This window comes from Curcuma longa, chromosome 9 (genome assembly GCF_044706935.1).
Source record: "Curcuma longa cultivar G26 ecotype Majalengka, Jawa Barat chromosome 9, ITB_CL_G26_1.1, whole genome shotgun sequence".
NCBI classification, from domain to species: domain Eukaryota; kingdom Viridiplantae; phylum Streptophyta; class Magnoliopsida; order Zingiberales; family Zingiberaceae; genus Curcuma; species Curcuma longa.
Genome location: NC_133869.1, coordinates 6293331 through 6308576, shown reverse-complemented (window position 1 = coordinate 6308576; position 15246 = coordinate 6293331). Strand labels below are relative to the sequence as shown.

The 15246-nt window shown below is 45.0% G+C and overlaps 2 protein-coding genes and 2 pseudogenes across 2 annotated transcripts; 2 read left to right on the top strand and 2 right to left on the bottom strand.

Moving 5' to 3' along the window:
* Window positions 1–747: 747 nt before the first annotated feature.
* LOC141834712 (receptor-like protein kinase 7) lies at window positions 748–4083 on the top strand. Its single transcript, XM_074722056.1, has 2 exons — window positions 748–3433; window positions 3587–4083. Exons 1-2 carry the CDS (start codon window positions 790–792, stop codon window positions 3949–3951), a joined length of 3009 nt encoding a protein of 1002 aa, XP_074578157.1. The 5' UTR covers window positions 748–789; the 3' UTR covers window positions 3952–4083.
* A 4329-nt stretch (window positions 4084–8412) lies between these two features.
* On the top strand, window positions 8413–10111 carry LOC141834458 (phytoene synthase 2, chloroplastic-like; annotated as a pseudogene).
* An 807-nt stretch (window positions 10112–10918) lies between these two features.
* LOC141835373 (auxin-responsive protein SAUR71-like) lies at window positions 10919–11472 on the bottom strand. The gene has a single exon (XM_074722822.1). It carries the CDS (start codon window positions 11456–11458, stop codon window positions 11126–11128), a length of 333 nt encoding a protein of 110 aa, XP_074578923.1. The 5' UTR covers window positions 11459–11472; the 3' UTR covers window positions 10919–11125.
* A 1068-nt stretch (window positions 11473–12540) lies between these two features.
* Window positions 12541–13131, bottom strand: LOC141834770 (thaumatin-like protein; annotated as a pseudogene).
* Window positions 13132–15246: the final 2115 nt, after the last annotated feature.

Sequence of the window (15246 nt, the reverse complement as noted above, 5' to 3'; positions counted from 1 at the left end):
GAGTGGACACTCAGCAATAACAACAAGAATTATGATAATAAAAAATGTGCTTTAATTGAAATTAAAGACGTTGATTAATTGGTTTGGCAGAAAAAGACATTTCAATGAAATAGTTCACATGAAGGAAGCTTCCCTTCAATTGACTGATCCATCATTGATCTTAAAGGTCAAAATAGTTGGAGAAGATCTAGAAACAATCGACGTGCCACTCCCTCAGACAATCATAAAAAGTAAAGCTGATAATGTTGATAATTAATACTACTCAATTAATTAACTACGTAGTTAAATTTGCTAAGAAGAATCGAGCATAAAATAAATCAATCATCAAGCAAATCTACAAAAACATTTCCCCACGTGTGTTAACTTGCTGATACTTACAAAATTACAACATTGCCATCTTTGATTTGTATTATTTAACGTATTTTTTATTTATCTGCAAATAAATTACACGAGATGGTACAAATTATGAACCATCTAGAACCATTTGCGTCCAACGACGAGTCGAGTAAAATTGTGGGTGATATAAATTTGTAGCGCCGATATTTCGTCGTGGGATGAAATCAGAGTCCAGACTGTCTTTGTCGACGGCGGCTGTGCTCCTGGAGTCAAACGCGGCGGCTACGACGGTCGACGGGCCCACACACAAACGACAAATTCCAGGCCCAAAGCCTAACAGATGGACCCGTGGACGGTCTCGTCATCTATCCACTTCCTCGTGGCTCGAACTCATCGGTTCGCCCGTCTCTATAACGTACCCAAATTAACCAAACTCGGCCACCGCCTCTCACCATGCGCTTCCTCCTCCTCTTACTCTGCCTCGCCGCGGCCGGCGAGGCAGCTCCAGCAGCTCCAGCGGAGGAGCTGCAAATCCTCCTCCTGCTGAAATCGACCTTCAAGACAGCTAATGCGGCCGCCTTCCAATCATGGACCGCAAACAACTCACATTGCGGCGGCTTCGCCGGTGTCGCGTGTGATTCTGGTGGCTCTGTCTCTGAAATCGACCTCACCGGCATTGGAATCTCCGGAGAAATCCGTTTTGATATTGTTTGCCGGCTTCCTTCGCTCACCGTGCTCTCCCTGGGGTCTAATCACCTCTCCGGTGACATCTCCGATGACCTTCACAGCTGCACCAGCCTCCGCCGGCTTGACCTCGCCTTCAACTCTCTCACCGGTGTAGTTCCCGAAATGACCACTCTGGTCGAGCTTCTAGTCCTCAACTTTACTAGTAATTATTTCACCGGTGCCTTCCCGTGGAGCTCCCTCGCCGGGCTGACTGAGTTGGAGGTACTCAGCGTCGGGGATAACTCGTTCGATCCTAATCTTTTCCCTGATGTGGTGCTGAATTTGACCAAACTCAATTGGCTTTACCTCTCTAATTGTAACATCCATGGACAAATTCCGCCGGCGATCGGTAACCTGACAAAACTCGTCAACCTCGAGATAGCCGACAGCTTCCTCACTGGCGTGATCCCCCCGGAGATCTCCAAGCTCTCCAATCTATGGCAACTCGAGCTTTACAACAATTCGCTCACCGGACGTATCCCGACTGGGTTCGGGAACCTCGCAAAGTTGGCCTTCTTCGATGCGTCGATGAACAATTTGGAGGGCGACCTATCGGAGCTCCGGAGCTTGACGAACCTCGTCTCTCTACAGTTGTTCGATAACAACCTTTCCGGCGAGGTACCGCCGGAATTTGGGGACTTCCGATTCCTCACCAACCTCTCGTTGTACTCGAACAGGTTCATCGGGAAGTTGCCGGCGAAGCTTGGAAGTTGGACGGAGTTCAACTACATCGACGTGTCGACTAACTCCTTTACGGGGCCAATCCCGCCGGATATGTGCCGGAAAGGGACCATGAAGAAGCTTCTGATGCTGGAGAACAAGTTCACCGGGGAGATCCCCGCCAGTTACGCTAACTGCTCGTCTCTGATTCGGTTCAGGGTCAGTAACAACTCGCTCTCCGGTGAGGTTCCCTCAGGTATCTGGAGCTTGCCAAACTTGAACATTATTGATCTCGCCGACAACCAATTTGAAGGTTCGATTGGCGCCGGCATCGGTGCTGCCAAGTCCCTAAACCAGCTCTTAATTTCCGACAACCGGTTCTCGGGTCAGATTCCTCCAGAGATTGGAGACGTGGCGTCGATCGTCCAGATAGATCTGCATAACAACCAATTCTCAGGCCAGATCCCGTCGAGCGTCGGAGGTCTACGAAACCTTGGGAGCCTTAATCTGCAGAGCAACGGCTTCTCTGGCGAGATCCCGAATGAGATCGGCTCGTGCGCAGCGTTAACCACCATGAACCTCGCCGAGAACAACCTTTCCGGGCCGATCCCAGCAAGCCTCGGCCAGCTGACGAGCCTCAACTCGTTGAATTTGTCGGACAACAAGCTCTCCGGCTTGATTCCGGGGAGCATCTCCGTGCTGAAGCTTTCCTCCCTCGATCTCTCCAACAACAGCCTCACCGGCGCCATCCCGTCGGGTCTCGCTATTTCGGCCTACACTGGCGGTTTCGCCGGGAACCCCGGCCTCTGCGTCGGCGGTATCAACGCCGACAAACTCAGCTCTGTCAAGCGATGCTCTGCCTTGAAGAGGGGCTCTACCGGTGAGTTGCGCACCGTCCTCACCTGCATTCTCTCCGTCGTAGCTGTCTTCCTCGCCGCTCTCGGTCTCCATATCGTGCTAAAGAGGCGCCGCGACAACTCAAGTGGCGGCGCCAGCGACGGTGAATTTTTAAAAGACCCGTCATGGGACATGAAGTCGTTCCGGATCGTGACGTTCAACGAGCAGGACATTGTAGAAGGAATCAAACCGGAGAATCTCATCGGGACAGGGGGGTCCGGCGAGGTGTATCAGGTGCATCTGGCGAACGGTGAAGTAATGGCAGTGAAACAGATATGGCGAAGTCAGGCGGAGGCCGGAACCAAGGAGCGGAGCACGGCGGCGATGCTAGCGCCTACCCGGGGGCGATGGAGGGGGCGGAAGCGGATGGCGGCAAGCGAGTTCGAGGCGGAGGTGGAGACGTTGAGCACCGTGCGCCACGTCAACGTGGTGAAGCTCTTCTGCAGCATCACGAGCGAGGAGTGGTACCTGCTGGTATACGAGCACCTTCCCAACGGCAGCCTATGGGATAAGCTCCACGGGTCGCCCGCGGCGGCGCCTGGGAAGGCCGAGGAGTTGAGTTGGGAGGAGAGGTACCAAGTGGCGCTAGGGGCTGCGAGAGGTCTCGAGTACCTGCACCACGGGGGTGAACGCCCCATCCTTCACCGCGACGTCAAATCCAGCAACATCCTTCTCGATGAGTGCCTCAAGCCCCGTATCGCCGACTTCGGCCTGGCCAAGATCCTGCACTCCGCCGCCATCGCGGCCGGAGGCGGCGCACGCGAAGCTTCGTCTGCTCCTGTCATCGCCGGCACCCACGGCTACATCGCTCCAGGTCCACTTCGCTCCTTTTCCTTAATCTAATATCTCAGAATCGCTCTCAATCAATCATCCTGTTCATCTAAATTGTTCGATGGCCATCAGATTTTCATCGATTTATTTTTCTATCCATTTCAATCGTTAATCGTCGTCGCGGTTAAAAATGCAGAGTACGCGTACACGTGGAAGGTGAACGAGAAAAGCGACGTGTACAGCTTCGGAGTGGTGCTTATGGAGCTGGTGACCGGACGGCGGCCGATCGAGGCGGAGTACGGCGAGAGCAAAGACATCGTCCACTGGGTGTCGCAGCGGATGAGCAGCGGGGAGAGCGTGATGGCGGTGGTGGACGGCAGAATACAGCAGGAGTGGAGCAAGGACGAGGCGGTCAAGGTTCTGCGAGTGGCGCTGCTGTGCACCGCGAGGCTACCGGCGATGCGGCCGTCGATGAGGACGGTGGTGCAGATGCTGGAGGAGGCCGTGAACGGTGGAACCGTAAAATATGTCAACAAGAAACTGATGGAAGTCGATGAGTGAAACGCTGGAAGTCACCTTGTTCCCTGTACAAGAAAGAAAAGGGCATCCTGTTGAGAGGAGAAGAGATTAGCAGAATAAGTTCCTGCTGCTTTTGTGTATATCTTATTGATTTTGATCAATAAATATAATATCCTGCAATATGAAATGATAAACATGGAGGCAAGTCCTTGATTCACTAATTAGCTGATTGCAATCCAGGGCACATTGCTTCGGAGAAGGGCAAAATAATGTGAGGATAAGCCTTTTTTTGTGAAAATGTCAACAATATGATCTTTGATAGAAATATACTGAATGAGAAGTAATTCACAGACAAAATGTGAAAAATCTATGAGAAATGTGGCACCAATATTGTCACACTAGAGAACCTATGATTGCAACAAGGGAACATGGAGTTCACTGAAAAGTGATTGGAGGTAACATAATTCGGTAGTGGCATGCGCAAAGGCACGATATTCCGATTCAATACTGGAACGAGCAACCACCTACTATTTTAGAATTCCAAGAGATAAGGGTGTTGCTAAAAAATATAGTAATTTGTGGTAGATCGACAGTCATCGGCCCGGGGTAGCCTGCCCAATCAGCATCATAATAAGCTTTCAGACCCAGAGAGAAGGAGGGTCGAATAAGAATACTATGGCGTGGGGTATGTTGAAGATACCGAAGAATACGCTTGACAACCATTGAGTGAGATGTAGTAGGAGATTGCATGAACTGACTTGCACGGTTGACGGCACATGTAAGTTCAGAGCGTGTAAGAGTAAGATATTAAAGAACACCAATAATATTCCGGTATGGCTAAGGATCAACTAGGGGATTGTCATCATGATGAGAGAGGAATGACTCAAGGCAACCGAAGTGTGAATGAGCTTAGATTGGTGCATATGAGTCTTGGTTAACAAATTAGTAATATAGTGAGACTGGCAAAGGAATAGACTGTATAGGTGTGAGTCACTTCAACACTAAGAAAATAATACAGTTGACCTAGATTTTTGAGGGGGAAAAGCTCATCCAGTGTGCCAATAGTAGAGGCGATGTGAGATGATGAGTTGTTGGTAAAAAATTATATCATCTATATAAATCAAAATGTATGTTGTTAACTCTGAAAAGTGATAGACAAAGATAGTGGAGTTTGATTTGGACTCGAGGAATCCAAGGTTGAGCAATAAGGTACATAGTGTCACATGTCATTTTCTCGGAGCTTACTTTAAACCATATATAGCTTTGTGAAGGCGACAAACATGGCCCGGATAGTCAATGTGAATAAAACCATGGGGTTAAGACATATATGCTTCTTCGTGCAATGTTCCATGTAAGAAGGCGTTACTCACATCAAGTTGATGAATGAGTCATTCTCGAGAGACGACAAGAGCTAATACAGTACGAACAATAGTGGGCTTGGCCACATAGCTAAAAGTCTCAACATAGTCAATGCCTGATTGATGATGAAATCCCTTAGCAACCAGGCAAGATTTATGATGATTAATAGAATCATCCGCCTTCTATTTCAGTTCAAATATCCATTTGCAGCTAACAATATTTTGATGAGTGTTACGAGGAACCAAAGATCATGTATCATTGTTGATGAGGGCATCGTACTCTAATGTCATGGCACCTTGCCAAGCAGGTTCACTATTGGCACCAGAATGTTGGTCAGTTCAGAAGAGTCAGTAGTGACAAGATGGGCATGAGGACGAATAGACTTAGTCTTGGCACGAGTGGTCATGGGATGTAGAGAACAAGTAGAGGCCTTGAGAAGGCCCATGTCAGATGGTGCTAGTGGAGAATCCAAGGAGGATGGTACATTAGCCGGAGGTGCAGTATCCCTAGTGACCATGGAGGGGTTGTCAGACAGTGATGATGAGTAGCCATTGGAAAGTGACCCAGGACCTGCAGAGGTATCTAGTACGAACAAGAGTAGGGGATGTAGTTGATGAGGGAGCATGGAGTGACGTGGAGTCCCTATGATCAACAAAAGGAAAAAAGGTCTCATCAAAAATCACATGCCGAGAAATAAATATCCTCCTTGTAGGAATATGAAGACAGCGATAATCCTTGTGAGATAGGTTGTATCTCAGAAAAATACACTTGATGGATCGAAAATCTAGCTTGTGACGATTGTACTGGCGAGTAAGAGGAAAGCAGTTGCACTCAAATATTTTAAAAGACCAATAATCAGGAGACCGTTGAAAGATTATCTCAAATAGGGAATGGTAATCCAGTGTGGCAGTGGGAAGTCGATTGATCAAATATGCCACAGTAAGAAAAAGCTTTATCCCAAGAGTAAGGGCATAGAGGCGTGGGCTAGCATAGCAAAATCTGTCTCAGTGATGTGATGAATTTTGTGTTCAGCAACACTATTCTGTTCACTCGTGTGAGGACATGATAGGCGATGTTGAATACCTCGTAGTTTAGGGAGATTGTAGACTATACGAAATTCACCCCCCCCCCTTCCCCCACATCTGTCTAAATAGTTTTGAACGTCCTGCCAAATTGATTTTCAACAAGAGCTTAGAATTGGAGAAACGTTCAAAGTACAACAGACTTGCGTTTAAGAGGATATATCCATGTATAGCGGCTAAAATCATCCACAAAATAGTGATACCCATTAGTAGAGAAACTAGGCGATAGTCCGCAAATATCAGAACATATTAGATCAAAAGGTCCTTCAGTTCGAGATCGAGATTACGAAAAAGGCAATTTATGAGACTTTCCAAATTGGCATGAATCACAAAAAGAGATAGTCTTATTACCTAAAATAGGTAAACCATAATGAGAGATAAGACGAGCAACTGTAGTGGACACCGGGTGCTCTAGACGATGATGCCATGTGCCAGTAGAAGAGTGCTCGTCAAGACATTTCTACTGCTCGTCAAGACAAGCATACCGCTTGGTAGATAGCTTACTGGTCTGGACTAAACAATAGAAACCATCTTTAAGCGTACCTCAAAATAGTTCCACCTTCGTAGCCTGATCCTTAATAACACAATAAGTTGGATGAAATTCAAAAATGATATTATTGTCCGTCGTAAAATGAGCAACACTAAGTAGATTTTTAGTGATGGGTAGGCACATGTAAAATATTTCGACATTGTAATAATGCTAAAAATTAACAAGTCACTAATATTAAAAATGGGAAGAGTCATACCATATTCATGAGTGTTTGCCTTAGTTTAACGCTGGCTGGCAACCTAACGCAACCCTCCTCCTTTATCCGGGCTTGGGACCGGCAATGATAAGGTAAACTTATCACAGGCGGAGTTTTAGGCTTAGTAGAGTAAAGACAGAATATATGGAATTTAAGTTTAGCAATATTGAACGTAGTGAGACAAGTATTAAAATAGGAGATGATGAGTTGTCTGAAACTGAGAGTTTTAAATATTTAGGATCATTTTTGCAAGCCGATGGAGGGATTGAGAGAGATGTCTTACATAGAATACAAACAGGATGGTTGAAGTGGAGGAGAGCATCAGGTGTTTTATGTGATCGTAAAGTGCCTCTAAAACTTAAAGGAAAGTTCTATAAAACGGCAATTAGACCTGCCATGTTATATGGCGCTGAATGTTGGGCTATGACTCGAGCACATGAGCAAAAGATGAGAGTTGCGGAGATGAGGATGTTAAGATGGATGTGTGGACATACGAAGATGGACAGAATAAGAAATGAGAGCATTAGAGAGAAAGTTGGAGTTGCATCTATTGAGGGAAAACTCCGTGAGACACGTTTAAGGTGGTACGGACATGTACTTAGACGACCGATAAATGCTCCAGTTAGGCGGTGTGAAACTATAACAAATACGCATATCAAACGAGGGCGAGGTAGACCAAAAAAGACTTAGTTAGCAACAATAAAACAAGATAAAATTTATTTAAATATAAATGATGATATAATAGGAGATAGAGCTCAATGGCGTAAAAGGATCCATATAGCCGACCCCACTTAGTGGGATAAGGCTTGGTTGTTGTTGTTGTTGTTGTCATACCATATAATAATTTATTTTGTATCTTGATAAAGGGAGTGAACATAGAGGTTCTCTAATTCTGCTTTAAGATGATTGGTGGCGTCTGAATCAGGATACCAAGTAGGATCAAAGACCATGGCAGATTTGGCTATCATAGCTGATGGTGGTGAAGGAGAATTAAAATTTTAATCAAACGGTGTTGACATGACGTTGCAGAATGATCACCACTGTTGCAGATCTAACACTGTGACATGGCCAAACTTGTCACACAGTTGACACTTGGGCCTTTTATTTTCATTATGCCGACCTCCGTGGTATGCATGCCCCCTGCATTGCTGATTATAAGCTAAGAGTCCGTGGGCTTTTATAAAAGGAATCGGGCTCGAGTTCTCTAAAGTTTGAACTTATACTGGCCCAATGAAGAGGTGGAGGATGGTCAATGAGGGTTGTGAGCCCCCGAAGAGTTCGAAGGAGATGGTCGCCTGGGTCGCTTGAAGTAGCGCATGTCTGGAGTGGCGCCTCTGTGGAAATTTCTATCAGACGATTCAAGAGCATGTATGCCATGGGAGATGGATTGGTGCATGTGTCGTGTCTCCCAAAGGGTCGCCTTTCGTCAAGAGGAAGAGGAGCTTGCGAAGAACCAGCGGTGGTTCGGTCGTCTCTGCCAGCCTGCAGGTCGCCGTGCCGCCGCTCACCTACGAGAAGCTGGTGTGCGAGGTCGTGCTCCGCCAGGCAGCGTTGGTGGGCGAGGCGCGGAGGAGGAATATCTAAACTACCTAAAGGATCTATCTACCTAAAGGGATGTCTAAACTACTCGAAGGGATGCCTAAATTACTCGGAGGAATATCTCAACTACCCAAAAAATACGTTGATTTGAAGGGGTGCCTAAACTATCTAAACGGATGTCTAGATTACTCGAAGAGATGCCTAGACCACTCGAAGGGAAGGGATGTCGTCGTCTACCCAAAAAGTACTTCAATTTCAAGGCATGCCTTGGCTACTTGAAAGGGTACGCCCGCAAATCAAAGAATCACAATCTACATCGTCAACCTGTCAACCATCTGAAGGAGAATAGTTACACGGAAGCAACAAGAAGATGCCCTTGTTTTACAAAGACTACTACTCCTTTAGTACTGGGGGCAGGCTTTGCTACCATCATCTTGTTTGCTCATAATTGACATGTAATTTAGATGATCAATCTCTCTACTCTTTATTCATTTTTCTATAATCAAGTAAGTTTTTGTTTCTCACTTTAATGTTCAGTATGGTGCAGAAGGACCGATGAACTTGTCGACGGCCCCAATGCTTCCCATACAGCACCCACTGCTCTGGATCGCTGGAGTTGGAAGATCTATTCAATGGCCGGCCCTACGATCTGTATGATGCCACTCTATCAGACACTGTATCAAAATATCCAGTAGACATTCAGGTAAATGAAGATATAAACAGTCGTAGATTGTTCATATTCTTCCTGATACAGCCATTCAAGGATATGATCCAAGGAATGAGAATGGATCTGCGGAAATCAAGATACAATAACTTTGATGAGCTCTATCTCTACTGTTACTATGTGGCTGCCACCGTGGGGCTAATGAGTGTTCCTGTAATGGGAATTGCTCCAGATTCAGAAGCCTCCACACACAGTGTCTATGACGCAGCACTAGCTCTAGGCATGGCTAATCAGTTAACCAACATACTCAGGGATGTAGGGAGTGTAACTACTCCTTCCTTCCGATTGCGATATGGCAAAATTCTTCATTGGATTAATCTCTTTGTATTCTTGCATTGTTTCAGCTCGAGAAGGGGGAGAGTGCTGTACCTTCCGCAAGATGAATTAGCTCGAGGTGGTCTATCACATGATGATATTTTCCAAGGAAAAGTGACCGAGAAATGGAGCAACTTCATGAAGGGTCAAATTAAGCATGCTAGAATGTTCTTTGACGAAGCTGAGAAGGGCATCTACGAGTTGAATTCAGCTAGCAGATGGCCGGTATGAAATCATATAATTGCTGCCAGCTATGAATGGATCATCATTTGAGCAATAGTGTTCTTCTTCTTCGTTTTTTTTTTTCAGGTTTTGCCGCGGCATTGCTTTATCGACAGATCCTTGATTCCATCGAAGCCAATGACTACGTAGGAAAGGTGAAGAAATTGATCTCATTGCCCAGAGCAAATGCCAGGGCACTAGGCCCTTCAAGATAGACAGCAGTGTTTTTTATTTTTTCAGTTTCGTTCCAGCAGAGATTTAAGATCTTCATAAAAATTACAAATCGAGTTTAAATTCTGAAATCAAGGGCGTCATTACAAAGGATTTCATCGTAATACAAAAGAGCAATATGGTGTGGACAGAGAAATCCAAAGGCACTCACGAAAGAACAAAACAGAAACTAAACACGATCACAAATTTCCTGCACTTTCCTTGGCGTAGGTGGTTGGCAGAGAAGCCTCAACGACGCCAGGAGGTGGTGCCGGAGCTCCGTAGGCCTGCATGCCGACGCCGGCGAGAGCTTCCTGTCTCCCCTTTGCTCTTCCGAGGAAGTAGCAGCCGAAGGCAAGTAAAATGGCAAAGAGAATGAGAGGGAGGGACAGATCTATGACCAGGCCCATGCTCTCTGGCTGTAAACGTAATCCGACGCGTGGAGGAGGACCTTAAATTGGTCGGGGAGGAAGAAGAAGGAAGATTAGAGAAGCCACTGGAATAATCTGAGGTGTTTAGGAATCTTAAGCTTGCTTTCTTTCTGTTTGTGCTGTCAAAGCCAAAAGTAACATATTCTTGAAGAAAACCCAACAATTGTTGAATGAAATAATGCATAAACCAAAGGATCGATCAATGACAATCAAAGTGTTGCTCAATGAAGATAGTGACCGACCACCAAAGTATCAATTATAGAAGTTCACCTTTTGATATAAGAATTAAAAATTCATGAACTACTTCTAAGAATAATCCTTTTGTTATATTAAATATGACTTGTAGAAGGATAAATTATATATTTAATTCTAAAGAGTTGGTGAGTGCCAATATGTAATTTGTTTAGAACACAATTAGCAAACAAGATGGAAAAGTTTTTTTTATTGTCTAAAAGAAAACAAAAAATGTTGAAATGCCATCGCTGCCCCTCTCTGTGCGCTGCAATTAAGCAGTCGAACTGGGTAAAACCGGAAAAGGTGAAAAAAAGATGCCGGCAGGAGGCCGCACAAACTTCGCTGTGCGATCGTTCACTCGTCTTCGTTACGGAGGGCGCGGAGAAGCTCCGCCTCTGCCTCGCCGCCGGCAAGGAGGAGGCGGCGGAAGAGTGGGCCGGGGCAGGGAATTCGAAGAACGCCGCGCTGCTGGTAGCCGTACTCACGGGCGGACTGGTGGAGCAGCGCCGCGAAGGCCGGCCGGCTCAGCAGCTCCGCCGGCACCTCGAACCGCTCCATCTCCTCCCCCACGCACACCGGCACGTGCCCCTCCGCCGCAGACGCAGCCTCCTTACCGGTGATCGCCTCGCCCTGCGTCGAGGACGAGGAGTCGGCCACTCGCGCCGGCCGCCGCAGCAACGGCCTCATCGTCTAGATTTCGACGGTTCCGATGGCTCATTCGACTCCGCCCGTGCTCCACGTTTATTTATAGCCAAATGAATACAAAAACTTTAAAATAATATATATATTTTAGACCAACAAATAAACATAAAATAAATTAAAATAGGAAATCATAACGTTTTCCTCCAAACGCCCACAGGATGTACATCCAATGAAACAGCGACAAGATTCCAGCTCGAACCGAAAGTGGCAGGTACTCGTTGTTAGCCCAAACGTACTTTTCTGCCCCAGCGAATCATACTTAAGCTACGGCGGGGCCCACTTTCAAACCTAATCACCGTAGTGGTAGGCATGCAGGTGCGACTACTTTCGTACGGAAAGATTGAACAGATGCAGCGTCCGTTGTACGTGGCGTGCAATATGCGCTGAGTAATTATTTTAATTATTTGCCATTAAATTTATCTAATTTCATATTTATTGACACGGGTTATTTAATCTTTTTGTTTAAAGAGCTACACCTAACCATTTTTCAAAAAATTATTTTGGTTTGAAAAATGTGGATACTTGCATTATATTGTTACATATATACAGCCGAATTTATTATTCCCTGTCATCCTTTTATTTATCCAATCATATTTTTAAATATTCTACCATGTGCATATTCATGGGAGTTGACTCACGAACCACTCCATATAATTGACTACAATATTTAGTTAGTTGAGTGAGTAATGACAAATTAAACGGGGAAGTAGATTACAATTTAAGGTCACGGGCGTACCTCAACTTTTGGTTGCGTGCGGAGCACGTGATGCTTACTTTTGTGTCGGATTCCGGTAAATCTGGTGCGACGTGACGAGGCGCTGCTTGGTGCTTTGGCTGTCGTGCTCGTGGACGTGCGTCCGATGTTTGCCTCCAACATTTCCGTATCTTAAGTTGTCGTCTGCATGGGACATGCACGTGATGGTGCACGCATGCCTTCGGTCATCGTTTTCACGGGCCCACACAATGAATATGACAATTTGTGAAAGGTCTTTCCAAACAACACATGGTATACAGTGGATAATTACTTGAATATAAATATAATGTGTCTCTAATTTGAATGTTGTTAATCAAGGGCAGAAGGTAACCCTGTAATTGGTGCCGCCTGGGCAATCGTTAGTGGCGGCCTAGTCACTCGGAATGCCGACAGAAGCGTCCGGGCAGCGCTCCCTAAAACCCCTCGAGTACTGGGTGGGACCGCAGGCGCCCTGCCCACCGGTGCAGCAGTATTCCAGCGTCCCGAACACCGTGCAGGGGTGGTTGCAGCCCCCCGGCGTCCTCAGCGCCGCCGGACACTCCTCCACTATGCTGTCGGCGGCGCAGGGGAACCCGCAGCACCTGCCGGTGGCACTGGGACTGCTGCATGCAGAGCGCCGCCGCAGTCGCCGGTCTCGCACCTCCCGCGGCTGTTCCCGTCGAAGGAGGAGCTGGTGCTGGCCCAGATTTGGCCGGCCGTACGTGGAGCCGGCGGTTACGTTGATGGTCCACGACTGGCCCGGGTTGAGCTGGTTGCCGCCGCCGTCACGAGGGCTCATGGCCGTCCAGGCGGCCCAGACAGTGAAGGAACAGCCGTTGATGATCTCGAAGGTGGCGGCGCTAACGGAGAGTGGCAACAGGAAGAGGAAGAAACAGAGCAGTACTACAGTCGTCGATGTAGCCATCAGTAGATATAATTAGTGAAGCTTAATTAATAAATTAGCCTGCGTAATTCATGAATAATTAATGGAAGAGGAGGAGATATTATAATCATATATAGAAACCAAGGATCACAATTGAAGACAAATTTTAAAAAACGTAGAGGAAATGACATAAATATATTAAATAGGATGATGAGGAGGGATAGGAGTCCACCACTCATATGTTGAGGAGGGTCAAAAGTTAAATTAAAGTGATGATCAAAAGATGTCATATCTAGGTTAGGTCCAGAGTGAATTCAAATTGAGTTTGAGTTAAGCTAAGACAGTTTTGCTTAACCTTGTTGATCTTATCAGCTCAAACAACTCTATTCAAGTTCACCAGCCTCATCAGTTTAGTTAGCTCTACTCGGGCTCATTGACTTCATCAGCTCAGATAACTCTGTTTGAGGTCACTGACTTGATCAACTTAGTCAGTTTTGCTCGGCTTTGTCGACATCATTAGCTCACCTCAGACAGTTTTGTTCGGCCTCGCCGACCTCATTAGATCAAGCAGTTCTGCTCAACCTCGCCGACCTCATCAGCGTTGATCGCTCTACCAATCTTATCAGTTCTGATCGACCCCGACACCCTACCAACCTCATCAGGTTTGTTCGGTCTCTACTATTCTCATCAGCTCAATCTGCTTTGCTTGGTCCTGCAAACCTCATCAACTCTACTCGCTAGATAAGGTTGATTTGAGGATTTTATTCTTATCAAGGAATTGAGAATTGAAATTAATCTAATTAAAGGAAATAAGAAGCATGAAACATTCTAGGATGAAAATTCAAGTGACTTAAGTTAAAATTGCAAATCAAGTCATGTAAACTAAAGGAAATAAGAAATTGATCTATCCATGACTACTGACTAAAGTAACAAAGGGAAAAAAACAATGCTCAAACCCTAGCCGAAACTTCAGGGGCGGAGCCAGGATTTTTACCGAGGGGGGGCCATTTTTTAACATCGCATTGTCACACTAATAAAATAAATTTTGAATTAACTAAGAAATAAGTTACATTCAACGCAATCTAAGTTGCGCTCTTCGTTTTTTCATAGACTCAAATTCATCAATGACAGAATTGATATCAAAACTGCGAGCAATATCCTTCTCAATATACATTATCAAAGAATTTGATAAGAAATCATCTTCCATTTTGTTCCGCAACCTATTCTTCACAATTTTTATTGCAAAAAATGCACGCTCTGATGTTGCAGTAGAAACTGGTAAAGTCAAAATAAGTCGAATCAATTTGTCAAGAAGAGAATAACTTTCTGATTTTTCTTTCTTCGATAAGACCTGATACAAAATTATGTGCATATTAGTTAGCAATGACTAACCTTCAATAAAAAAATATTATTTTTTATATAAAAAAACATACCTGGCATAATTCAGAAATAGTTGAGATATCCTTAAAGTTCACATTTTTCTGAATTTCTATTTCAAAAAGCTCCAATTGATATCTTAAACGCGTTCTTTCTTGATTTGTAAAATCTTCTAGATAGAACTTTTCAGTTAATCGGCAAATTTCATGAATATCGAATGATTCATAGCCATTTTTCGAATGAAATGTTGAACTGAGCTTGAGTAATTCCATCATCTCTTCATTGAATTAGATCTTCATCTATTGTAATATACTATTTATTGTGCCAATAAAAATTTAATATCTAAATTTTGACATCTTTATTTATGTAGTCTTTTACAATTTTTTTTATAATAGTCTTTTACAATTTAGACTGCCCAGAAGATTTTACAAATTAGACCATGCATGCAATTTAGAGGCTATTTATGTAGTCTTCTACAATTTTTTTTTTATAATAGTCTTCTACAATTTAGACTGCCCAGAAGACTTTCTTGATTTTTTTATAGTAGTCTTCATCCGATTCAATAAAAATTCAAAGGGCAGGGGGCGACCGCCCCCAGGCGCCCCCCCTGTGGCTCCGCCCATGCGAAACTTGTAATACTAACAACCAAGCTAACCGAACATCCCGGGTGAATAGTATCTAACCAAATTTGAATTGAATGCATGAATCTCTATAAAATCCAAATCCAAACTAAATGGGGAGCAAAATCAACAATCGAAAATCCATACAGCACAAGCTAGG

What these genes read in the sequence shown, in the direction of transcription:
- LOC141834712 (XM_074722056.1), top strand. Translation starts at nt 790, where the DNA reads ATGCGCTTCCTCCTCCTCTTACTCTGCCTCGCCGCGGCCGGCGAGGCA. An exon ending in CCACGGCTACATCGCTCCAG is followed by an intron (nt 3,434 to 3,586) that starts GTCCACTTCGCT and finishes TTAAAAATGCAG; the next exon opens with AGTACGCGTACACGTGGAAG.
- LOC141835373 (XM_074722822.1), bottom strand. Translation starts at nt 11,458, where the DNA reads ATGAGGCCGTTGCTGCGGCGGCCGGCGCGAGTGGCCGACTCCTCGTCC.